The sequence below is a fragment of the Glycine max genome, chromosome 18 (assembly GCF_000004515.6).
Source record: "Glycine max cultivar Williams 82 chromosome 18, Glycine_max_v4.0, whole genome shotgun sequence".
NCBI lineage: Eukaryota > Viridiplantae > Streptophyta > Magnoliopsida > Fabales > Fabaceae > Glycine > Glycine max.
The window spans coordinates 6,608,374-6,633,689 of record NC_038254.2 but is presented as its reverse complement, the minus strand read 5'-3'; the positions used below and the strand labels follow the sequence as shown (position 1 = coordinate 6,633,689).

The 25,316-nt window shown below is 32.9% G+C and overlaps 2 protein-coding genes across 3 annotated transcripts; one reads left to right on the top strand and one right to left on the bottom strand.

The window, feature by feature from the left end:
• The first annotated feature begins 11,754 nt into the window (after positions 1-11,754).
• Positions 11,755-15,890, top strand: LOC100809457 (uncharacterized). Its single transcript, XM_003551309.5, has 5 exons — positions 11,755-11,930; positions 12,538-12,852; positions 14,341-14,542; positions 15,142-15,370; positions 15,532-15,890. Exons 1-5 carry the CDS (start codon positions 11,844-11,846, stop codon positions 15,770-15,772), a joined length of 1,074 nt encoding a protein of 357 aa, XP_003551357.1. The 5' UTR covers positions 11,755-11,843; the 3' UTR covers positions 15,773-15,890.
• Positions 15,891-18,135: 2,245 nt separating this feature from the next.
• Positions 18,136-21,808, bottom strand: NF-YA20 (nuclear transcription factor Y subunit A-20). Of its 2 annotated transcripts, none has more exons than XM_003551307.4 (6): positions 21,759-21,808; positions 20,653-20,941; positions 20,400-20,512; positions 20,136-20,207; positions 19,713-19,877; positions 18,136-18,942 (listed from the first exon to the last, which is right to left on the bottom strand). In XM_003551307.4, exons 2-6 carry the CDS (start codon positions 20,927-20,929, stop codon positions 18,553-18,555), a joined length of 1,017 nt encoding a protein of 338 aa, XP_003551355.1. In that variant the 5' UTR covers positions 20,930-20,941; positions 21,759-21,808; the 3' UTR covers positions 18,136-18,552. The 2 variants fall into 2 exon arrangements, with proteins under 2 accessions (XP_003551355.1, XP_014626518.1); XM_014771032.3 differs by lacking the exon at positions 21,759-21,808 and adding an exon at positions 21,397-21,729.
• Between the last annotated feature and the right edge of the window lie 3,508 nt (positions 21,809-25,316).

The window sequence follows — 25,316 nt, the reverse complement described above, 5'->3', positions numbered from 1 at the left end:
TCTTTTTTATGCATAATCGATCCCCAACGTTGAATGTTGACTCCTTCCTTGGCTTTTTCTTTTTCTTTTTCTTAACACCAAGAAAGGCCTAATGTCTTTAAATCTTGTTTTATATTGTTATTGATTTAGTTGAGTTGTTTCTTAAATATATTGAATTGTACCCACGAAGAGAATCATTGAGAAAAAACATGAGGCAATCCTGTATGCACAAGTGTTGTCTCATAAAAGTGACCAACTAGAAACCTCATACAATTTGTTAATTCTATACAAATTTATCACCTACTTTAAGAGTCCAAGGAACTGTATCACCCTTGCTTTATGGGGTCCAATTGACGAAGGACCTCTTCAATCTAGTACATTTCATGCATGAACCGAAAAAAGCCTAAGAGGCAAGAAAATGAGCTTCTTGATTACCATTTACCAGCTCTCTTTGTGAAAACCATCTTGCTGGTTGATGCAGATGTGAGTAACGAATCACAATCATAAAAAAATCCCATGTGTAACTTCTCCGATCCCCTAAACATTTTGAATCACCATTTACTCATAGGTTGAGGCACATAGATGATAGATAAAAGACAAGTTAACTTGTCCAGTCATTTTTACTTTTCTTATTTTTATTTCTTAATTATGGGATTTTAAGAAAGAAAATATATTTTACACGCATTCTTATCTCTATTTTTACTCACACTTTTTATAAAGAAAATATATTTTTTCCTCTTTTTCTTATTATTATTATTTTTATTTTTATTTTGACGAGTAAACCCCCTTATATTGATTATTATTTGTAAGAAAATTGCAAATAAATACTGGGGAGAATTTAATTCAAGGGTTTTATTACATGATGTAAATAGTAACTCTAGTTAGTCTTAGTTAATCATAGTTGTAACTGAATTAGTTTAGCCAAGTTAAGAGTTTGTTAGTTAGCTAGTTTACTATATATATTAATTACTCTTATGCATTGTAAGATGTTCTTATGCATTGTAAGACGTTCTTTTGACAATGAATATATTCCATTTCATAATTTCTCTCCTTTGGTATTCCAAAGTTCACATGGTATCAGTTTGAAACCATTTTTGCAATTTTTTCGCACCTTCATCTTCTTCGCATTCTACAATTCTTTCTTGCTGAATCACCTCAACAATGGTGATTTCTTACTCTGATTTTGCTACCAATCCCTCTAATCCATACTACATGCATCCAAATGAGAATCCTTCTCTTGTTCTCGTTCAACCTGTGCTTGATAACAAAAACTACCAGATCTGGTGCAGATTGATGAAGGTGGCTCTTATCTCCAAGAACAAGGTCAAATTTGTTGATGGCACTCTTTCCCCTCCCCCTATCTCTGATCCTCTCTATGAACCCTAGCTTCGTTGTAATAACCTCGTTCTCTCATGGCTTCAACGTTCAATCTTTGAAGAAATCGCGAAATCTCTCCTCTGGTGTGATCGCGCTTCTCTTGTATGGAAAAGTTTGGCGAATCGGTTCTCTCAGGGTGATATTTTTCGCGTTGCTGATATTCAAGAGGAAGTAGCTCGTCTTCAACAAGGAACTCTTGAAATCTCTTCGTATTTCACCAAATTGATGACGCTTTGGGAAGAAATTGAGAATTTTCGTCCAATTCGTGATTGTACTTGTGCTATACCGTGTTCTTGTGGTGCTGCTACAGATTTACGCAAATTCAAGAAGCAAGATAAGGTAATCAAGTTCTTGAAAGGTCTTGGTGATCAATATTCTCATGTTCGCTCGCAGATTATGCTGATATCTCCACTTCCAACCCTAGACAATGCATTCAATTTGATTCTTCAACAAGAACGCCAGTTCAATCTTCCTTCAACCACTGATTCTTCAATTGAGAATCAATCGTCGGTGAATCACTTCTCTCAAACGCCTTCTCGTCCTTCTAATAATTCCGGTCGCGGTTGTGGTCGTGGATATTCCTCAGGTGGCTGTGGCAACCGGCTATGCACTCACTGTAATCGCACCAATCACACTGTTGAGACTTGCTTCATCAAGCACGGGTATCCTCTTGGTTTTCAACATCGTAAGTCCAATTCCTCTGGAAATGCCTCTGTGGTGAACTCTGTTCAAGATGCTGGTTCTGCTCACATTTCCTCATCATCATCTGCTTCCACATCAACAAATGGATCAAGTGCTTCTTTGTCCACGATTCAAGAGCAATATACTCAGATTTTACAGCTACTCCAACAATCCAACTTGCAATCTACTTCACCTTCTTCAGTTAATTCTGTTTTTGCTACAAATTTTGTCTCTTATACCTCTCCCTCTCCTTCATCTGGTAAGAATCTCTCAAATAATACCAGTCACTGGTGGATTGTTGACACCGGTGCCACTGATCATATTACTTATATCTTTGACAGTTTTTCTTCCACATATCACATTGCACCCAAAACTATGACCATGCCTAATGGTGACACTGTCACTACCACAATAGCTGGTTCAGTTTTGTTATATGACTCCCTTGTTCTTCATAATGTTTACTACTTTCCTTCGTTTCATGTCAATATTATCTCTGTTACTACTCTATTTGATTCCACCTTATATGATGTGAAACTCTACCCTAATTATTGTAAAATTGTGCAGCTACTTTATCCCAAGATGACTGGATTTATAGCTAGGAGGATTGGCAAATTGTATGTGCTTGACACCACCTCACCTCTGGTTTTCTCTCCCACACCTGGTTCTGTCAACACCTCCATCTCTTATGATCCTACCACCATTTGGCATTTTAGACTAGGACATTTAAGTTCTCATATACACAAATGTATTTCATCTTACTTTCCCTTTGTCACTTTCAATGACAATCATAAACCTTGTAATACTTGCCATTTGGCTAAACAAAGAAATTTACCTTTTGCTTATAGTACTACTAAATCTGTTGCCATTTTTGATTTAATTCATGCTGATATATGGGGACCTCTTTCCACCCCTTCCATATCTGGCCATAAGTATTTTCTAACACTTGTAGATGATTACAGCAGGTTTACTTGGACAATTTTCATGAGAAATAAAAGTGAAACCAGAACTCACTTAGTTAATTTCATTTCCTTCATAGAAACTCAATTTAATAAGAAACTCAAATGTATTTGTAGTGATAATGGGCCTGAGTTTCTCATGACTAGTTTTTACCTTTCTAAAGGTATCATCCATCATAGGTCATGTGTTGAAACACCTCAACAAAATGGCATCGTGGAAAGAAAGCATCAACACATTTTGAATGTAGCACATGCTCTTTCTTTTCACTCTCATCTCCCTCATAACCTTTGGCACCTCTCCATACAACAAGCTATCCACATTATCAACAGACTTCCTACCCCTCTTTTGAACAACCTCACCCCTTATCAAATGCTTCATTCTACTCCTCCCAGCCTTCATCATTTAAGAGTTTTTGGATGTCTTGCATACTCCTCGACCTTACATAACCATAGAACCAAATTTGCACCAAGGGCAAGAAAATCCATATTTCTTGGATATAGGGAAGGCACCAAAGGCTACCTTCTTTATGATCCTATCACCCATGAGTTCTATGTTTCAAGGAATGTAATCTTCCATGAAACTGTCTTTCCTTTTGCCTCACCTCCACCTGCCAATAATCCTGTCAGTGTCAACCCCGATATTACTACCTTAGACACATCTGACATTCTCCTAGATCTTCCACTATCCTTACCTTCACCAAATGAACCTACCTCCCCTCCTGCACCAACCAGAAAATCACATAGACTAACAAAACCTCCTACTTATCTCTCTGAATACCACTGCAATTTGCTATCCTCAATGCTGCTAGCATCTAATCCAGGTAAATCTCCTTACCCTCTTTCTTCTGTACTGTCATATGAAAAATGTAGTCCATGTCACAAACGTTTTTGTCTGTCCATTAGTTCCTTTACAGAACCCAAAACTTATAAACAAGCTTGTAAGTTTGATTGCTGGAATCTTGCTATGAAATTTGAGTTAGATGCTCTTGCATCCACAAACACTTGGTCTGTTGTTGATCTGCCTAAAGGTAAGCAATCAATTGGTTGCAAATGGGTTTACAAGATCAAGCATCATGCTGATGGATCCATTGAACGATACAAGGCTCGTTTGGTGGCAAAGGGATACATTTAACTAGAGGGTGTGAATTATTTTGACACTTTTTCACCAGTTGCTAAGCTTACCACAATTCGCACCTTTCTATCTGTGGCTGGTATTAAGGACTGGCACTTAGAACAACTTGACGTCAACAATGCTTTCCTTCATGGTGATCTGTATGAGGAAGTATATATGGATTTGCCTCCTGGGTTCTTGCCACCTGGTTCTTCTTCCAATAAAGTCTACAAATTACATAAGTCCTTATATGGACTGAAACAAGCTAGCAGACAGTGGTTCTCCAAGTTATCCACTGCTCTTATCTCCCTTGGATACTCACCTTCATTTGCTGACCATTCTTTGTTCACAAAACTACATAATTCTCATTTCACTGCTCTTCTAGTCTATGTTGACGATATTGTCTTGACATGTAATGATTTGCAGGAAATACAATATGTCAAACAATTCCTTGACTCCACATTCAAAATCAAGGACCTTGGCAAGCTTAAATACTTTCTTGGATTGGAAATTGCAAGATCTACTCAAGGCATCTTTCTCAATCAAAGGAAGTATGCATTGGAATTGCTTGAGGACAGTGGTTTATTGGCTACTAAGCCTAGTACAACTCCCTTTGATTGCTCCTTGAAGCTTCATGACAGTGACTCACCCCCTTATGAAGATGAAACAACCTATAGGAGACTTGTTGGCAGACTTTTATATTTAACTACAACCAGGCCTGACATTGCTTTCATTGTTCAGCAACTTAGTCAATTCATCTCTCAGCCATTACAAGTTCATCACTCAGCAGCAATTAGAGTCCTCAAATATCTCAAAAGTGCTCTTGCCAAGGGATTGTTCTATTCTTCCTCCTCCACACTCAAACTCTCTGGTTTTGCAGACTCAGATTGGGCAAGTTGCCCTGCTACTCGCAGATCAGTGACTGGTTATTGTGTCTTTCTTGGCACATCTATGCTGTCTTGGAAATCCAAAAAGCAGTCCACAGTATCCATGTCAAGTTCAGAAGCAGAATATAGAGCTTTGGCTAGCTTAACTTGTGAATTACAATGGCTGCAGTATTTGTTCAAGGATCTTCACATCTCTCTTGATCAACCTATCTCAGTCTACTGTGATAATAAGAGTGCTATCTATCTTGCTCACAACCCCATCTTCCATGAGAGGACAAAACATATTGAAATTGACTGTCATGTCATTCGTGAGAAAATACAAACTGGCCTCATTCATCTCCTGCCAGTTTCTTCTGCTGCACAATTGGCAGATGTACTTACCAAGCCATTGCCTGCTCCCTCCTTCAATTCATTGATTTCCAAGCTTGGCCAATTAGACATTCATAGTCCAGCTTGTGGGGGGCTATTACATGATGTAAATAGTAACTCTAGTTAGTCTTAGTTAATCATAGTATAACTGAATTAGTTTAGCCAAATTAAGAGTTTGTTAGTTAGCTAGTTTACTATATATATTAATTACTCTTATGCATTGTAAGATGTTCTTATGCATTGTAAGATATTCTTTTGACAATGAATATATTCCATTTCATAATTTCTCTCCTTTGGTATTCCAAAGTTCACAGGTTTAAACTTTGGTGTGTAACAGTGATGAAGAAAATTCAAGAAAAATTAGTAATTTCTTCCAGTGGCCTCATAATTCAGAATGTTGGTAACATGCAAGAGAGTAAGTACCTATATATAGTCGTGAGAAAAATTTCTTACCCAAATTTGATGAAAGAAATGGATGAAAAAGGAATTATTTATTTTTCCAAAAGCCATCAGTTATTTATTTTTCAACAACTTTGCAAAAAGACAAGTTTTCTAACTTTTCTATTCCACTTATAGGCATTCAACACGCCTCTTTGAATAGTAGTTTTCTAACTTTTCAGAACTTTCTTGTTCCGTTCATTTATTCCCAACATACAGCCCTTCAGTCCCTCCCACCACCCTAGCCAATATATAGTGCCAAATGATAAGGATAGCAAATTGGGTCTGCAGGAAGCAAGGGGTGTGCAAGAAGAAGGCAAGGCCCAAAAGAAAGGTGATGAAGGATTACGTACCTCATGGATAGTGTGTCATGCAGCATGCAGGAAGTGCACAGTAGAGGCTAGGGTTCGTAGCTTCTAGAAGCAATGTGGGTAGTGGGAAAATCAGGAAATATCATTATGTCAGGATATTCCCTGGAATTGTGCTTTTTCGTTATTGTTGTGGGGACCGTGTCCCCTAGCTCGCGTATAAATATAGGACAGTAATAAGCAGGGTTATTAAACTTTCGAGTTAACTCGCTAACTCTTACGAGTTTACGAGTCTACTTGTTCTCTGCGAGTTGATTCTTAAGTAAACTCTTTTTTTAGTAGACTCTGAGTAAATTCTATAAACTCTAAGTAAACTCGGTAAACTCTCGAGTTTACCACCAAGTCAATGAGTTAGCAAATTAAAAAAATTAGACCAAAAAATAAGTCATTTTTTACTGTTTTCTGTGTGTTTAGTATTAACATATCTTCATTTAGCGTGTGATTCTCAAATACAAAATTCTCACCTTTAATAATATCAAACTTTTGTTCTCTAATAACATTAAACCCTCAATGAGAATGATCTATCACTACTATAACTTCTATAAGTTATTGCCTACTAGTGATGTATTATTACTAAACTTGGTTATTTAAATATTCTGAACTTTATGATTTACTGATTTGTTTTATTATATTGTTGAAATGTTTAATTAGTATGTTATTTATAGATATTTTGTTATTATTTTTATATGAAGTAGACTCTTACGAGTCTACGAGTCGAGTCTATAGAACTCTCATGAGTCTGTGTAAACTCTCGAGTTTGATAACATTGGTAATAAGCGTTTGGCAGAATGAAAAATATAGTTTCAGCTTCTTCTCCTCTTCATTTCTTGGAGGCAGTTTGGTCCTCGAATTCCAAGTGGTATCTCTTCTCTTCTTCTCCTTCTGGGGAACTTGAGAGAATTATATAGGATTGCAGCCGCCAGAAGAAGAAGAGGTGTAGTAGTTATTTGTAAGAAAAGGCTGGTGTATGTGTGCTTGTGTACGTCATGTTATGGTTCGTGTGTGACCCATCCAATAAATAAGTTGTGATAGATTTTATTATTAGTTTTGCTCGTGGGTAGTTTTCTTTATATGTATGTATTTATATTCTGAAAAGTTTGGATAGTTTATACTAAGTTTTAGATTAAACCTTGTTATTGTTGTATAATAGGAGTTATATATTTGCTGTAAAAGACACCAAACTTAAATAGAGAGTCCTGTTAATGGCAAGGCCAGTTAGGCTTTGTTCGATTCTCTTTATAACTCTACAATATGCTGTCATGTTAACAAAGTAGAGATGATAGGAATGTGATTGAAGAAACATTGAAGGAACTGGAGCAATCACCAAAATTGACACAGACACTCACAATATTATTTAACACTTAATGAAAAAGAAGAAAAAAGAAAAAGAAAAATATAATGAGCGATGTGTAATATAATTAAAAGAAAAATAAAGAAATTTGGTAAATCGTTTAAATTAATATGGCATATATGTGTCATTACGTTCTGATTATTATCGACAAACTATATTATACCTCTCACAAAACTTGTGTTATTGTAACTTGGAAGAAGATACATGCGGGGACAACATTTTAATATTCAAAATACTGAAATATATATTGTGTTGGTATGCTTTACCCATCAATTATTCTTTTCATGGTATTATTTTTTATTATATACGTAGACAAATACACTACAAATATTCTCAATTGAAACAATCTTGTATGTTTGTAAAAGAAATCGGGCTATTTTAATTTATTATACACCCTTCTTCGTCTCTTTTTTAGTATTGTAGTTATTTAAATACATTATAAAGAATAATGACTAAAAAGTAATCAAATATATATTAAAGTTATAAAAGACTAATAATTAAATGATTCACCATCTAAAGCAAAAATGAAATATATAAAAATGTGAGTATATAAATGCTCGGGACATACACTTTGTCTCTAACTCAACGCATATATATTTTATCTTTTGAAAAAAATGGTAATCAAGAAGCTCATTTTCTTGCCTCTTAGGCTTTTTTCGGTTCATGCATGAAATGTACTAGATACACATTCAAGCGAATTTGTGCAGTGATACACATTTTCTTGACATTTTGGGCATAGTTAATTTGTGCAGTGATTGTGATAACCGTCTTCACCCATTCTTGAACCTTGAGTAGTAAATTTACACATGATTTGCTGTTAACATACCCATTTTATCAGAACAAATCAGAAAAAAGGCAATTGATATGAGAAATAGTGAGCGAGAAATCACGATCAACATGCGGATTAAGAATTTTTACGAAAAGCCACACCAAGTGTGAGAATAACAATGCAGCAACAATATTTGGATTAGGTTTTTTCTTCTGCGGAAGTGAAGATTACTACGTGGAAACAGGAATAATTTGTTTTTAATTATATTTTATAATTTAATTGAATATTTTTATTTTGTTAAAAATACAAATTTGATGTGGCAATTTAATTTAGAGGAGCCGAATCCCAAATTATTTTGTCAATAATTTATGCAAATAATTGTTGCAAAAAAATTAATCAAACAAATCGACAATTAACTCAAATAAGTTAATTAATTTTATTAATTGCTTCAATAAAAAATGTTAGAATCAATGTAATCGTGTTAGAAAGAAGAGAAAGGGAGGAAATGCACGCACTTCCATGAATTTTGGCAGTCAGGAAGGCTCAAAAGTCAAAATTGGAATGAAATGTTTGCAATTTTGGATGGGTCCCATCAGAGTAATTCGTCGCTCAAATGAGAAAAAAAAGCCGGGAAATACACACTGTTCATGACCAAGTTACCATCTTACCCCTTTCAGCACTACAATTTTGTCCTTCCAAAAAATGTAACTATAAAAATAACTCACCTAAAATGACATTATTAATACAGATTTGAGAATGAAGATAACTATTAATATTATTGTTTCAATTAAATTGAGTCTCATACATGTAATAATGATCATCATTATTCTTACAAATAGTATTCAGATAGTTAGAAGAAAAAAAACCTTTTCATTCATTTAGAAAAAAAATGATCATTATTAATCCTCAAAATTTGATTTTCAATATCTAAATAGATAAAATCAATGTTCCTCTTATTATCCCTAACTAAAAAGGTTTTATTTGAGACTCTCTTGCACACAAACTGACAAAAGTAATTCTCAAACTACTAGTGCACACAAAAATAATACTCTCTCACTCGTATATACAAAACATGATAGTCGTATTCACATGTCAAACAAATTTTGAACTTCATAGTTTTTGTCAGGATTATATGTTTTTTCTCTCTTAAATTTAGATTTTTTTTTTGTTTCTTATATGTAAATTTATTTTTTTCCCTCAATTTCTATACACATCGATCCTTTTTAGTCCCTCTTAACTAATTTTAGCGATTTCAGTATGCAATTCTTGACGATTTTTTACTACACAAGAGATTAAAAAAATATTTTTCAAAATTAAAAGGACTAGAAAAAAATCAAGAGACTAAAAAACATGATATAAATTTGAGTGATAAAAACATATTTAAGTGGTTAAGTCATTTTTGGACATATATAAACCACTTAATAATCAATTTAAATAAAGTTTTATTTGACCTTTTTTTTTCTTTTTGGAAAATAAACTTATTTTTCACTCCTAGTCCTATGTGATTTTTTGAATATATAATAAAAAATAAATATAGTATGTTACACTCTTGAATTTCAAGATTCACACGAGTTGTTAATAAAAATATAGTTTATTACACTCTTGAATTTCAAGATTCACACGAGTTGTTAATAAAAATATAGTTTATTACACTCTTAGTTCCTATCTTTTAAACTACATACGGCAGAGACAAAAGTCAAGTTTCAATTCCAATCTATTGTTTGAACTATATTCCCAATTCCTAGACCTTGGAAATTTTAAGTAATAAAGCAGTGGCGTAGTTTTGAATACATTCCGCAAGACATTATGTTGTTGGTTTGATTCAGTAACATAGAGACGCAAAATCAAAAAGCATTTACAATATGATTTTTTTTTAAAAGTACAATACTGTATGATTTTTCAAAACACTAGTTTTATAGGGTAAGGGATTTTCAGTATTTGCAAATAACGTTTTTTTTTATCAGTAATGAAATAAAAAAGGATTTGCAAGGAACACTAAAATTTCCATAAATTAGTTTCCAAACATAATACAATCTTCGTCTTCTGCTTAGAAAATTATTGTTTCATGTCCAATCGAAGGTCATGCAGATACAAGTGGGAAGACAAAGATCTACCAAGGACCAATTGTGTTGACAAGCACCAATATTCGGTGTAGTATTTTTTATAAATATTCAAAAAAAAATCTCATCACGAGGATTTGTTTGTACCAAGTTTTTGTGTAAAATCAAGTTCAAAAAGTAAATAGTTTGTTTTAGGGAAATAAGTTCAGAAATAATAATTAAATTCTATGATCTAAAAAGCAATGTAAAAACATGACAATGGAATAGTTTGTTATCAAACACGTACTATGTACAAATTGTAAACAACAATACTGAGAATAATTGTGATGCTAGATAAACATTTTAGTAATAATAAATGATTTTCTCTATTTAATATAACTTTAATATTATCTCAACTCTGTTTTTAACTTTGATTTCTCAAGTGAAAGAGACTAAATCATTTAATTCCTATTCTAATATCTTAGTATGTACAAATTGTAAACAACAATGCTGGGAATAATTGTGATGCTAGATAAACATTTTAGTAATAATAAATGATTTTCTCTATTTAATATAACTTTAATATTATCTCAACTCTGTTTTTAACTTTGATTTCTCAAGTGAAAGAGACTAAATCATTTAATTCCTATTCTAATATCTTAGTAAGTGTATTAAAATGATTTGGTTAAAAACAAAAGTCATCAAAAGATTAATAAACATTATTCTATTTCTAGATGAAACATTCATTAGATGCTAAACTCAAATCTTGGATTTAAAGATTTTTTGAATTACAAAAAAAGTAAATAGATAAAGTACTAGAGTGGTCAAGCCAAGAACAAGTCAGAGAATAACATTAACATTGAGTATACACTAAATAAATAATGAAAAATTTACATGAGTTGTACCATTTTCCTAACTATAAGAAGGTTAATTATTCTTAGACATGAGAAAACACCTCAATATATATATATATATATATATAAATATAAAAGTAAAGGAAAGGATGAAGAGTGTAAAAATATGTCTGGCACACACTAGCACATATATATTGTAACACTACTAATTGTCTACTTCAAGAAAAATACTACCAATAGTGTTTTAACAAATCCTAAAAGGTGACATACTTAACAACACATTAATAAATAATATAAGTCGATAGTCATTTGAGTGATAAAATATACGTATTGCATTTTTCACCTTTTTGATAACTAAATTTTATATTTTAATTTTTTAAAAACATATTTATTAGTTAAACATACATTTATATTATCAACACATGACTCTTAATGATATCAATCTATTTAAATATTATATAAAAATATAATTAAATAAAGTTTTATTCGATTCAGTTTATTTTTTGACCCAACTTATTTTTCACTCGTATGTGATTTTGTGCAATAAATAAATATAGTATATTTATTACAGTCTTGAATCTCAAGATTCACATGAGTTAGTTAATAAGATGTTAGAAAGATAGAAGAAAGAGAGAGAGAGCGTAGGGTAGCAGAGAAAGAGAAAATGAAGAAGTCTTCGGGAAGCGCAGCTGACAAGAAGAGGGTGCGACGGTCCTCCGCCCTAGATCCCACCTCCGACGCCCCTCCAAGGGTTAGGGTTTCTAATTCCCATCTCTATTTTTTTATTCCCAAATCTCTCTCTCTACTCTGTTGCTCTCATTGTTAATCTGACTCGACGTCCATTTTCGTTGCTTCGGAAATGTCTCTGATCAAATTTTCGATTTCAATTCTAGGGTGGGTTTTGGGTTTCAGTAATGTACTGATTGGAACCGCAGAAGAACTATAAGCATGTGTGAAATAAGTTATATTATTTTGTGACTGTGATAGTGTCAAATTTTCAGGTCAATTTTTGCATTCCTCCGGATAGGGTTTTGCTGTGATCATAGATTTTTCATTTTTCATTTTAGGAAGCTTGAAATTGTACTGTTCTTCAGTTTTTATTGGCATTTGATCTGGTGTACGTGTATAGATTTATTTGTTAATTTAGGCTTCAATATGGCAATCCATGATTTTCTGAAACCCCTTTTTCTGAAACCCCTTTCAATATGGCAATCCTGTTTGTACTATCATACCATAGCTCGGGTCATGTTCAATTGTGCAATTTTCTGAGTTCTGTTTTTTTTTTTTTTTGCCCGTTTTATTTGAGAAGGAAAAAGTTGTTTCTGTTATTTTACACTGTGTTTGGCTTTTGTTTTCAGAAACAAGCTGTCAAGAAAGATGTGTTCCGGGTGTTTGCTGAGAAGGTTAGAGACCATAAAGAATTGGTTTCAAGATGGGCTGTTCTACAGGAGACGCGTGTTGAGTATTTTAGAGGGAAGGATTTCGTGAGCTTCTTAAAAAGCCATCCGGAGCTCAAAGATGTTCTAGAATTAGATAGGATTTTGGAAACAGAGGAGATTGCCAACATTCTACTTGCAAAAAATCTTTTAGTGCGCTGTGATCGTGTTGTAAAAACTGTTCGTCCTGGGAAGAAAAAGCTGTCTACCTGGCCTGCACATTTAGAAATTTTCCCTGTAAGTTTTTTTTTTTTTTGGTTCGAGTTTGAGCCTTCTTTCTGCAATTATTGACTTGCAATGATTACATCAGAAAGTTAAATTTGTATGTGCTTGAAGGTGGATCTGTCAATATCTCAGAAATTTCTCCCTCTGCAATGCTGACCTGTTTGATGTTTCTTTTTTGATTCTCACAAGCTGTTAACCAAACCCTTTTTTTTCTCTTGCTATCCGGTTGGGGGGGATTAGGTTTTCCAAGTTTTATTGCTGCTGTTCTCAGATCACTTCTGTGGGATGAGGGTTGGAACTGAGATTGGATTATGGGGAGGGTCTAAGATAAATTGATTGAAGGGTTTTAAGAGAGAGCTACGTTTGGCGAATAGCTGATTACCATATTACTATATTTTTTAAAGAGTATGGGGAAATTTTCGATGTTGGAAACTTATGGTCATTCTCAATGGATGGCTTAGGTCTGCCTATGCCTGATATAGTTACTCGTGCTATGTTGAGAAATGGATAACCTGACGAATTCATAGTTATTAATAGTGCTGATAAAGTGCAAGTGCTGTTGTGGAGTGGAGCAGCCCTAGGCTGCTACTGAAAAACCTTAGTAGAATGTTTTGCCCCTTTCCAGTGTCATTTTGGGTTTTTTTTAGGTGGTAAAAATGAGATTTTACTCCCTTTTCAAACCTTAAATAAAAGTAAGGGCTTTTACTGGTTTCCCTCTCAGTTTTGAAACATCCTCACTCTAGCTCAGAAGGATGCTCACCCACTGTCGTTGGAGACCTTTTGTCTGACAGTTTTCCAGTGACAAAAACCTTCTCTTTTGTTTCTGGCTGAATTCTGTTTGTTTCCAGCCACATTCTGGTGACTGCAACCTTCTCTGTCGCTTAATGCTCATATGTGAGTTTATTTTTTTGCTTGATAAATGTGTATGATGCATCATATCATATACTGAGACAATTATATGAGCACTGTAAGGTGTATTCTGATGGTACCAGCCAATCTCTCGTTTTATTACAGTTGTAGTACAAATGCACACCTAGGGATTGGAGCCTAGCCTCCCTAACCAACCACCCTGATTACTCCCCTCCTTAATTTCAGGCAGCCCAATTGTATTTATAGCTGACGCCCAACTAACTAACTGCCTTTAACTGACTTAAACAGTTACAAGGGTAACTAACTAACTGCCTTTAACTGACTTAAACAGTTACAAGGGTAACTAACTAACTGCCTTTACTGACCTGAACAGTTACAAGGCTAACTACTAACTGTAACTGATCTTAGTCAGCTACCTAATCCTGGTTCTGGCTGCTGCTCAGACTTCCTCTTATACTTGCCATGTGTCCTTCCTTCATACACTTGCTTAGTTGGTAACCTTATTCATGGTGTTTAAATGCATTTTCTATGTTAAAACCATAATATTGTATGGTTTTTTCTCTGCAGCAGTTTACGTGAGTAGGTTTCTTTCTGTGTTTGAATCTAACAAAATTTGATTGTCTTCGGCAGGAACAAGTATTTTCTGAAAATGATGCTTTTTTTGCATGGACGTTTGTAAAACGCCATCCACTCTGGCAGACACTCCTCTCATTCTTCTGGCCTGTGTTAACGTTGGCTATTTGCTTATTTCCTGTGTACCCTCATCGCTGCAAGCTATTGATACTTTACTCATGTGCTGGGATCCTTTTCCTCATTCTCTCTCTACTTTTGAGTAAGTTTTTCTTTCCTTTAATATTTGATTGTTTTTGCCTAGTTTCTTCATGTAGTTTTAATTAGCCTTTGATAGGTTGCATGAGTATGGCTTTGGTACTTTACCACCAGTACAAAGTACCCCAACTTTAAAAGTTGGAGATATGAATATTTGTTAATGTAATTTTTTAAAATGATATAAATGAATATACTTTTGCTGACCAAAAAAAAAAATGAATATACAATATTTATTGATTCTTGTGAAAACATCTACAATAAAATAAATTAACAAACTTGCCTCTTACAATTTACAAGCAAGGATGAATGGGTTTAATTAAAAACGGAGAAACAATCATGGAAAAATTGAAAGGTGAAAAATATCCAAAATCCCTAATATAACTGAAAAATTGCCATTTTTTTGGGAGGGAAATGATCTATCTAATACCTAAGCCATACATGCATCTAGTCTCATTAGAATCATACTCAAGCTGTATACAATATTCTTTAGAAATTAATTTTTTATTAGAGGTGGCTAATTGTCTGAAATATGCTCTTATTAAATGCACCACATTCTGCTTCAGTGCTTTCTTGGGCCTCATTTTTTTTTTTTAAATATTGTAGTAAGAGGTACAATATTTGGTGCTTTATATATTGTACTTGGAAAGCGAATCTGGTTTTTCCCCAACATCCTTGCCGAGGAAGCAACTCTGCGGGAGTTGTTCAGATTTTGGCCTAAGAAAGATGAAGAGGAAAAGCCGAAGTGGACAACAAGGATTTTCTATGCTGGAGTAGCTGTGCTGTTCATATTACTGCTGAGGCATCATGCACCCGATGAAGCTGCCAGAGCAAGGTAAGTCCATAGTTGATGAAATTTATCCTTTCACTTTCTTGCTAAGAATAATCATATGCTCAAACTCTGCTTAATTTCCTTTCTAGTTGGATCTATAAACCCATAAAGGGAAAACTGTTTGTAGTTTGTCTTTCTAACTGTTACAACATGTTGCTTTGCAGGTACCAGAAGAGGGTATCTAACATCATTGATGATGTTCTTGAATGGTCTCCGACTTTAGCCTTGTCTGGGAGGATGGAAAAGCAACAAAATGTGGCTAATGCCACAGGGTCCGCCGATGCAAGCAAAAACGGACCGGAGGATGCAGTTCCAGCTGACGGCGATGATGCAAAAGCTTTTGTGGAACAATATAATAATACTGAAGTCATAGAGGATGTGGATGATGATAAACAGCATGATTAAAGGTGTTATCATATACCTAAATGAAATATATGTAGTGACTAGATCACAATTTTCCTTTTGAGTGTAAAAGTACCATGTATGAAACAATAACAGTAAAAATGGTTCCTTCGCCTTCAAATCGATGCCCTTGAAGGATTATGTTTTTCTTCTTGGTTGTGCTTCTCAGTGCGGTTGACGGGCTGATCTCTCGCATCATCTTGCTTTATAGTACATTATGCATCTTGATAGCTTAGGTTGATGTCAAAATGGGAAAGGTTAATTAATGAAGAAACATTAACATGCTCAAGCCTCGAGTCTTTTGAGGGGAAAAAAATTGGGAAGTTAACGAAGAAATATGTGGAATTAAAATTATAATAAATAAATAAATATAATTCAAGCATAATAATTAAAATTTGTAACAAATAAATATTTTTGAACATATAAATTATATTTATAATTCATAATAAACAACTTATATTGTAATACGAAGTTATTTTTAATTATTATTAATTTAAAAATAAAGATGGAAATGATAGAATGAAAGAGAAAAACAATGTATGCATAAAGACAAAAATGAGAGTCGTTCGAGATAGAATTTTTTTGATGCTGTTTGTTATATCAAATTAAATTTGTAATCAAAATTAATAAATATATTTAAAATGAATGAAAAATTAAAAATTAAAGCCGAATGCTTAATATATAAGATTAAGATGAGGCATATTGCTCAATGAGAGTGAAGGTTGTTGGAGAAAATTTTCCTTTGCGTACTATGGTACTATGAAGATCAAAGGTATGAGATATATCTCAGATAGATAGAAATATAGAGACACAAATTTAAGGCGAGTCTCATACACATCATAAAATATTTGTTGAAATATTCCCATAGATGAGAGGATTCGTGAACTGGAGAAACCCTCTCAAATATAAGTTTTTTTTGGATAAACTTAAAAATTTCTCCCTATTGCATGACCTTCATCTCACTTAGGATAGTGTCCCTTTTCTCTAGGTTGGGTGATGACTTTTCTCTTCAAATCATCCCTTTATATAATAGCAAAGGTTCATGATATCATTCATAAATGACCGTTTGACACAAAATGGACATCAAGTATTCCTCATGTAAAAAAAAGAAAAAAGTATTCCTCTTCACCTATCCTCCCATTATGGTTAGTGAGATTCTTCAAGAGTTAAGATACATCCATCATCTCATGAAATATATATTAATTTTCCCAAAAAAATAACTTCTAAAAATGTTCATGCAAGAATAACGTGTAAAAATGCTTATAAAAAACAATTCCTAAAATCGCCATGATTTAAAGATGATTCGGACTTATAATATAAAAGTAGATTATTTATTTTTTAAAATAAGTTAATATAAACACTTGGTTGTTATACTATGGAAAGACATTCCTCTAAAAATAATAAAAAAACGTGATTATGACCTTGCAATGTAAATGATAAATATTATTCAAAATAGATTGTTGCTTATTCATAGATTTTTTTTTTAAAAAAAATACTTCATTCCATAATAAGTGTAGTCATAACTTTTTACACAAACATAAAAAAGTTAATAAATACATAAAATATAATAATTTTACGATGCTTACTTTATTATTAATGTTAGATTAAAAACCTATAAACCACTTATTAAGAATATTAATAAAAAACAATATTAAATTAAAAAGTTAAAATAACAATTATTTTGAGATTATTTTACGTTAAATTGAATAATTAACATCATTGTTTGATATAAAAAAACATTAATGCTTATCAGAAAACACATTAGAGATTAAAAAATAAAAAAGGATAAAAATATCAAATCACACTAAGAGGATAAAGAACTACACAAGTTATCAAATGAATCTCTCATCAAGACAATACGGCACTTTCGTTATAAAACTAACGAATGATATGCACAAAAATAAAGCTTAACTGGAAACAACTTTTAAACTCAAACGTGCGTCTTATTTAAAGATTTTGGATGGAAAAAAACAATATATATAAACAAACTTTATGGAGACAAAGTATCCCTTTCTAAGACACAGGCCATAAAATACTATCAAAAGAAATCAGAAAGGAATAAAATGAGTAGTTCCCTCCCCCGACCAGTCATCCAAAATATATAAATAGTGTTCATCTTTGGTAAATTCATTAAGAGCTATAGTCAAGTTTAGATTATAGCATCTTTATTCTCCCTTTATACCTACTCCCACTTATATTATAATACAAGAATATTTGGATGAGTGTGCCATGGTCACTTCAAGGCAAACAAAGTTATGGATGAGAAAAGTTTTTCTTTTTAAATTTTGCTAACAGAATGGAAAATCAATTTTCTTAAGAACCAATGAAATACTAAAAACTGAAACAACAACGGGCCACAAATGATGTAATGTAACTAACAGCATGTTCATTATCCTATGATGTCTTATGTTAACATTAACAACCGGTTGAACTACACAAAGATAAACCAGTCAAACGAGTGTTGGCACATCAAGAGTTTGTTTCTCACCATACTCCATAATCTTCTGAAGTGACCATCCTAACCACTATAAAACTTTACAAAATGTAAAAATGAGAAAAGAACGAAGGATTGATTGACTGACTTCAACAGAAATCTCAAATACCAATCATTCCCCCCCCCCCCCAACCCCCCCCATAGTAATCATTAACACCACAAACACAAGAACAAAGCCAAGAATGATTTGCCGCTTGGCATATATATTGCCAAGAGTGTTTACAGATAACCAAGGTATTCACCAAATATGTCACTTGGATACAAACCAACCTCGGCCTCTAACCCCCCATCAATTGTGGTTCAGTTGCTGACCCGAACAATCCCTTTCCTCCAGTCTTTCACCTGAGGATGAATGGTACACTGAAGATTGCAATCCATTATGATTATGGTAGGAGCCACTGCCATTTTGGTAACAGGGTGCTTTGAACCTGTTGTGCACTTTTGATGCTCTTGCATCTTGTTGCATGTTAGGAGAATTCCAGGTTTCGGCAGAGTCAGAATGTAAAGGTTCAGAACCAGATGAACTAATTGATTGTGATGATAGGACAGAATCAGTACCATTATCCTTTTCCTTGCCTGAGTGGTTTGAGCCCTCACCGTCAGTTTTCTTTGCAAATCGTCCTCCAGTACCCCTTGCCCTTCTCATAGCATGCTGATGCCTAGATTCATGAAGATATGGCTGTGTACACCAGATGTTAGCATATAGGCCCATAGAGGAATCCCAAAACGTTAAGAAAGACAGTAGTACTAGTAGAACCAAATTCTGTCTCATGTTCAGAACATTATTTTCAACATGTAAAAGACAGTAGTATTAGTAGAACCAAATTCTGCCCAATGTTTGTGAGCATGTTATGCCCTTTCAAACACATAATCACATTCTTATAGCAGATAAGTGAACAAAATTTTGAAGCAGCTAGGCGATAAAAAGTGGATAATAGAATAGATCCCTGGGTTATTCACAAAAAAAAAAAAAAGAGCTATAAAACCGAGGAATTCAACAATATCAATGTTTTAAGCAAGCAGAATATTGCCCAAAAATGGATTTGCATGGAGAGATAGACTGGGATATGAGAAGGAAGCTAATCAGGTTAGCCATTGCTCCTGTAGATACCTTATAATCTTTTAGATCCAAACAAACTTTAAAGAATTGGGCTTAAGGGGAATTACTAGTTATAAGGTACACACTTTTTTTACTTACATTGTATCCTTGATAGATAACCTTCCCAGACATGTTACATTTATTCATGTCCCAATACTTTTTCTATTTAGATCAGCAAAGAGTAATAAAGTTTAGTACACTAGTACAGTAATAAGCAATAAAGCTGAAAAAATATATCACAACTATAATGTGATTAGATATCATTTGTCCAAATAATAAAGCAGTGCCCAACTACAGTAGTTAAAATAACAAACATGCATAAAGGCACATTAGCTCTGGTGCATTTGTACCTTTCTAGATTTTATGAGCTTCCTTTCAAGCTCTGCTTTAGCACGAGCCTGTCTTCGCCTCAGAATTCCTTGGTACTGTTTGGCATTCACATACACAGGTTCTTGAGCCATCTCAAGGGGCAAAGGCATTCTGGCATGAGGCATTCCTATAAAAGGAGCATATCCCTAATGGTAAAAATATCACATGGTTATTTTTCTCTGTTATCCAAATATCACCATTGCTTTAAACAAGGCAATAGACCAAACAAAATGAAACAAATTTATCATTATGACAGGAACATATCCCTTCTGGATTATGTACTAACCACATTTCTTATCAGGCTAATTTGTGAAAAATGCAAATTAGTAATTATGAGTTTATGACTATGACCTATATATGCAATAATCTTTAATATTGAATTAAGACAGATTAATGTCACATACCAACTGTTGGTGACCATAAGCTGCCATCATGCCCCCATAATACGGATCCTGATAAGGATTTGTAGCACATGCCTACATCAAAAGAATATGAAGAGTCCAATCCATTCCAAAGGCAAGCCAACTATAAATTCTATAACAGATTTTTTTTTTTTATCAAAATGATATGCATGAATCAACAACAATTTATGCTATTGAACTAAGTCATCAATATTTGGACCATGTATATGTCTTAAAAAAGTGATAACAACAAAGGCATAGACTAACAATTGAATGACCGACAAGTTCCAGCTGTGGTGTCTGAGTAAGGCATTCTTCACGCATGGAGGGTGCAGATGATGCAGTATGCTGCATCCCTTGCTGTTCTTGCCCATAATTTCCTGCAAAGAAAAAAATAATATATTAATACTTGGAAGAATCACAAAAGTCCATCAAACAAAATCTGAAGTGCCAATTCATCTGATCATTTTCCCTAATTTCATTGTTTGTCGGTAAATGGTTGCATGATACTCTAAAGCACCTGTTCCATTAGGAGCAGCAGGCTGTGAATCCTTAGTGGCATCATCATCTTCCTCATTCATCCCGCTATTGGACAAAGACTGACCTTCTTCATTGGATTCAGAATCACCATTAGGGCATTCAAGAGACGATGAATTGGATGCATTTGCCCCAGCCATTGTCTGGGCCACAGGATTGTACCCAATACCACGCCACCAAGGCTCAGAATAAACACTGCCAGGTTGAAAGGAATGAGGATCTGATCTCAGTCGATTTGCAGTTTCAGACTTGGACTGCATGTCTTCAGATCCCTACAAAAGCCAACATACATGGTGAAACACAAATCTTATTCCTTACACTGAACAAAGCCAACTAATAGTAAAACAACACTAACAACCTTCATAAGATTAAATTCAATCTCAGAAAGGAACAAAAATGATAAAAACGACCCAGCAACCTCATGTGAAAATGATCATGATTCATCATATAAAACAAACTAATAAACGGACCTTCTTAACCAGCTAAAAGTTACAAAACTGGTATTCATTAGAGTTGCAAAACTCTTGAAAGACAACAACTCTCAATTGATAGCTACAGCTATAGATAGATATAAACCAGGGGAACAAAAATTCAAACACTATCCTAATTTTTTTTTAAGCCATATTTAATCTGACAACCAGACAGAACCACAGGAAAACCATAGCACACATCAACAACATATGCAGTCTAACTGTCGGCCAGTGCCAGACAATGAACCACACACTACCTAAGAAGCTCGGTTTCACAAATTTTCACCAAATTCGTCACTTAACACCACCCCAAAATCCCCAATTCTCCCCCTTTTCTTCCCACATTCACAATCAACCCTAGCTCGGTTAAAATCCCCTTCCCGCCATGAAAAAAAAAACAGACTTTTCGTGATTCCACTCAAGAATTCCCACATAACAAGCCAAATTCTTCCGACCCAACTTCAAAATTTTAAAATTTCAGCTGTGAAGAACGAACCCAAAAACCCTAATCCACAAAAAGACTCGGAGAGAAACGAATCACGAAATCAAACCAAATCCCCAATTCAATCAAGAGAAAACTCGAGCGAAAAATAAAATAAAAATCAAAGCACTCACTTACCCAGAGAAGAACAGAAAACCCTAGATTTTGGGCCCTCAGATTCTGATAGAAAATTCAAAGGAGCTATCTTGATTACTCTCTCTCTTTGTCACAAACAGTTATCTCAATTTAGCACCAGAAATTAATTAATAGCAACGACACCAATAATAACAGAGAAAATTATAAAAAAATCAAAACAAACATTTTAAAAAAAAAAAATAGTAACACAACATAAGACTCTCACAAAGTCTTTGTTGGGGTCTTGGTCTTTTTAAGTCTTTAAGTCCTCAAAGTACATTTTCCCTTTTATTTTTTTAATTAAATAAGTATTATTTTTCCGCTTTGAGAGACGAGGGTAATAATGACGTCACCTACCTATGGGCCCGCGCGGACACATGGACGAGGGGAACCGGGAGTACCGGTGGCGGGAGAGGGTGAGGGTGACCGGAGACAGCGGGTTTTGGAGTGGAGGGTGAGGTTATCGGGGCCCTCGAGAGGAACCCAACAAAGGAAAATGTGGCCCACGTGACACGCACTTGAGCAGCACGAATCCACGGAACGCGTGGCCTCTGTGTGGGGCCCACATCGTTCCAGTGCTTACAGCAACGTTGGCCACGTGTCCCCTTCATGCCTAGCAAATGCATCACACTTTTTATTTACCTTTTCCTTTTTTTTTTTTCGGCTTACTTCTTTGATTCTCGATTTGGTTTTTCTGTATATAGAAATAGAAGTAGTTTGAAATTTTTGGAGTTTCAATTGGATTTGGTGTTTCTTTTGTATTCTCTTATTTATTTTTATGTTTTGGTGAGTATTTTTATGAATGGATTTCTATAATGAGAATGATAGTCAAGTCAAGTCTCATCCAAACTAGAAATTTTAGAATATAAATTCGGAACATTGTTGTCTAAATTTACTTGAAATTGCTATTTTGAGTGTGATCATTTACGGATAAACATGGTGTTATTCTCGTCTCATGCAGAGTCTTATATAATGTTTAATTGTTTATAAATTTAAAATCATTTTGATAGTTATTTTTTTTTTATGCGAAGAAGCTTCAATTCTTTAAAATAAATTCATTATTTCACTTCTAACGTGTATTTTATGGAAATTAAACTCATTTTTTTCCACAGATTTTATCACATGAGTTATATTGAGTCGTCTTGATAGTTAATACTAATAAACTAATAGTATTTTAATCTTTATATTTATAAAAAGAATATATTCAATGTAATTTGTCTAAAAGTATTTAATGTTATTTATATCTTAAGACTTACAGTACTATTTAACTTATAAAATTCATTATAAAATAAATGTTATTTATTAGATGATAAAAAAGGTTAGAAACCTTTATTAATAATTTTTTGTTGAATAAAAATTATATCAATAGAGATTACTTAAACGGTTAAACCTTTTAATTTTATTAAACTTTTGTACGCGTTTCTCTCCATATATTAAAACGACGTCACTGGACAAAATATCGTTAAAAACCCGATTGTATTTCTTTTTCTTTTTTTTCGATAATAAACCCGATTGTATTTCTACTCCTCTTATGAACAGGCACTTTTAATATTTCTTATGCACGTTACACACTGAAAAAAATAGAAAAAGAAATAAAAGCCAAAGTTTGAAGGTTTATTTGTTTTCTTGTGTGAGGATGAGGAAACGTGAGTCTCACTTGCTGTTGAGGACAGCAATTACAGTGCTTTTTATTTTATTTTTTGGTATGTTTGTTTGGACATGTAATTCATTATAACAGTAAACACCTTATTGATGTGGAAACGTGTTTCAGGGATTTCTTAATGAAATAAAATTCTCATTGAAAGGACTCAGTTGGATAAGGTTTACTATTAATTACCAGTAAGTAGGATATTAATGCAGGACATAAAATATTTTTAAACCATTGTTCACTTATAAAATATCATATACTAATATTTATTTACATTATTACATCAACTGTAGTTCATTATAAATATGTATTTTTTTAATTCTTAAATTATATTACAATTAAAATTCATAATAAATATTTTTGAATGTATAAATTATATTTTTAATTTATAATAAATAATTTAAATTATGGTGTAGGTTTATTTTTAAATTGAAATGGATAAACGATTAAAAAAATCAAGTATATTGTTAAAGATAAAAGGGAAGTAATTTGAGTCTTTGAGATGATCAAAGAAAAAAATATTTTTAACTAGTTGCAAGAATTGTGTTAAATACAACTACCAAAAAGAGAAAAATGAGTATTGAGAATTTCTAATTAATATTATTTTCCCTAGTCATGAAGTAAAATTATATTTCGAATAATATACCCAAAGAGATGAAATTACAGTCCCTTTTTTTTTTAACATCATTCATCTGGATTGGGCAAGGACAATCACATCATTATTGGAATTCACATATTTAATATTTGAAAAAAAAATCAAATTACATTAGAATAATTTTAATAATTATTATATTATTTTTATAATTTGTTATAAAATGTAATTTTATTAATTCAATCGTTAAATTATATTTACATATTATAAGGATCATTTGTGATAAATTTTGTCAAAATTGAATAACAAGAAAAAGGTATTCAAATGATCTATATTTTAATATATTTTAAAATATTTATATTGTGTCGATTTTAATTTGTATAAATAAGATAACAAATGATTTTAAATTAATATAAAATTTTACATATATAATAGATGTGAAAGAAACTTTCAATCCAACAATAATTTTTAAGAAAAACATCATGCAGTTGAAAGTTATGAAATAATGAAATAATTGTAAAAGTATACCAGTATGATTTGATCTCTCTTCTTATTTTATATTTTGTTAAAGGAAGTTAGAGAAATAAGATTATTATATATATATATAGAGAGAGAGGACGAACAAATTTCTTTAAAAATTAACTTTAAAAGAATTGTTATTTATCTTAATAATTTATTTTCTTAAAATATAATGATAAAAATTAACCACTTATTACAACAATTAGATTTCAAGAGAATTATAAAGATGAGGAGTAACAAAAAAAAAACTCTTAAAATAAGTTAATTCCTCCTTTTATATATATATATATATATATATATATATATATATATTCTACTAAATTATTTAGTTATTACACCCAACCTTTCCCGAATTGAGACATTGACTCTGTTTGGAAGATTCCTCACAAGACATTGATAAGGACTAAATATCCAAAGGTTTAATACCGTCACATAACATTCATAAAGATGATAGCCACTAAGCAAGAAAGACCATGCCCATAAAATCAAACAAGATTGTTTTTTGTCATATAGTCTATGAGGTTGACGTGTTTGATGACCAAACATCTCCCCTATTTATGTTTATTCAATAGTATTAATACAATTTTGATTTTTTGAAATCTCTAAAATACTTCAATAACTACTAGTTTGTCACGATTAGAGCAACATAGGATGATAGCATAAAGTGTAAACTAATGAAAAGATATTTAAAAAGATTAGTATCATCCACTATACGGGAAACCATTAGAGTTATCCTCCCTCTGTAAGCCATTTACCCTCAAGGTTCACCCAAATAAAAAAAATGTGATCAGAATGTGGTTTG

Excerpts from the sequence above, each read along its gene's own strand:
- NF-YA20 (XM_003551307.4), bottom strand. The coding sequence starts at position 20,929 with ATGCAGTCCAAGTCTGAAACTGCAAATCGACTGAGATCAGATCCTCAT. Across the intron at positions 20,513-20,652 it reads TGCTGCTCCTAATGGAACAG|GAAATTATGGGCAAGAACAG; the intron begins GTGCTTTAGAGT and ends TTTTCTTTGCAG. Across the intron at positions 18,943-19,712 it reads AGCTCATAAAATCTAGAAAG|CCATATCTTCATGAATCTAG; the intron begins GTACAAATGCAC and ends TGGTGTACACAG.
- LOC100809457 (XM_003551309.5), top strand. The coding sequence starts at position 11,844 with ATGAAGAAGTCTTCGGGAAGCGCAGCTGACAAGAAGAGGGTGCGACGG. Across the intron at positions 11,931-12,537 it reads CCTCCGACGCCCCTCCAAGG|AAACAAGCTGTCAAGAAAGA; the intron begins GTTAGGGTTTCT and ends TTTTGTTTTCAG. Across the intron at positions 12,853-14,340 it reads CACATTTAGAAATTTTCCCT|GAACAAGTATTTTCTGAAAA; the intron begins GTAAGTTTTTTT and ends TGTCTTCGGCAG.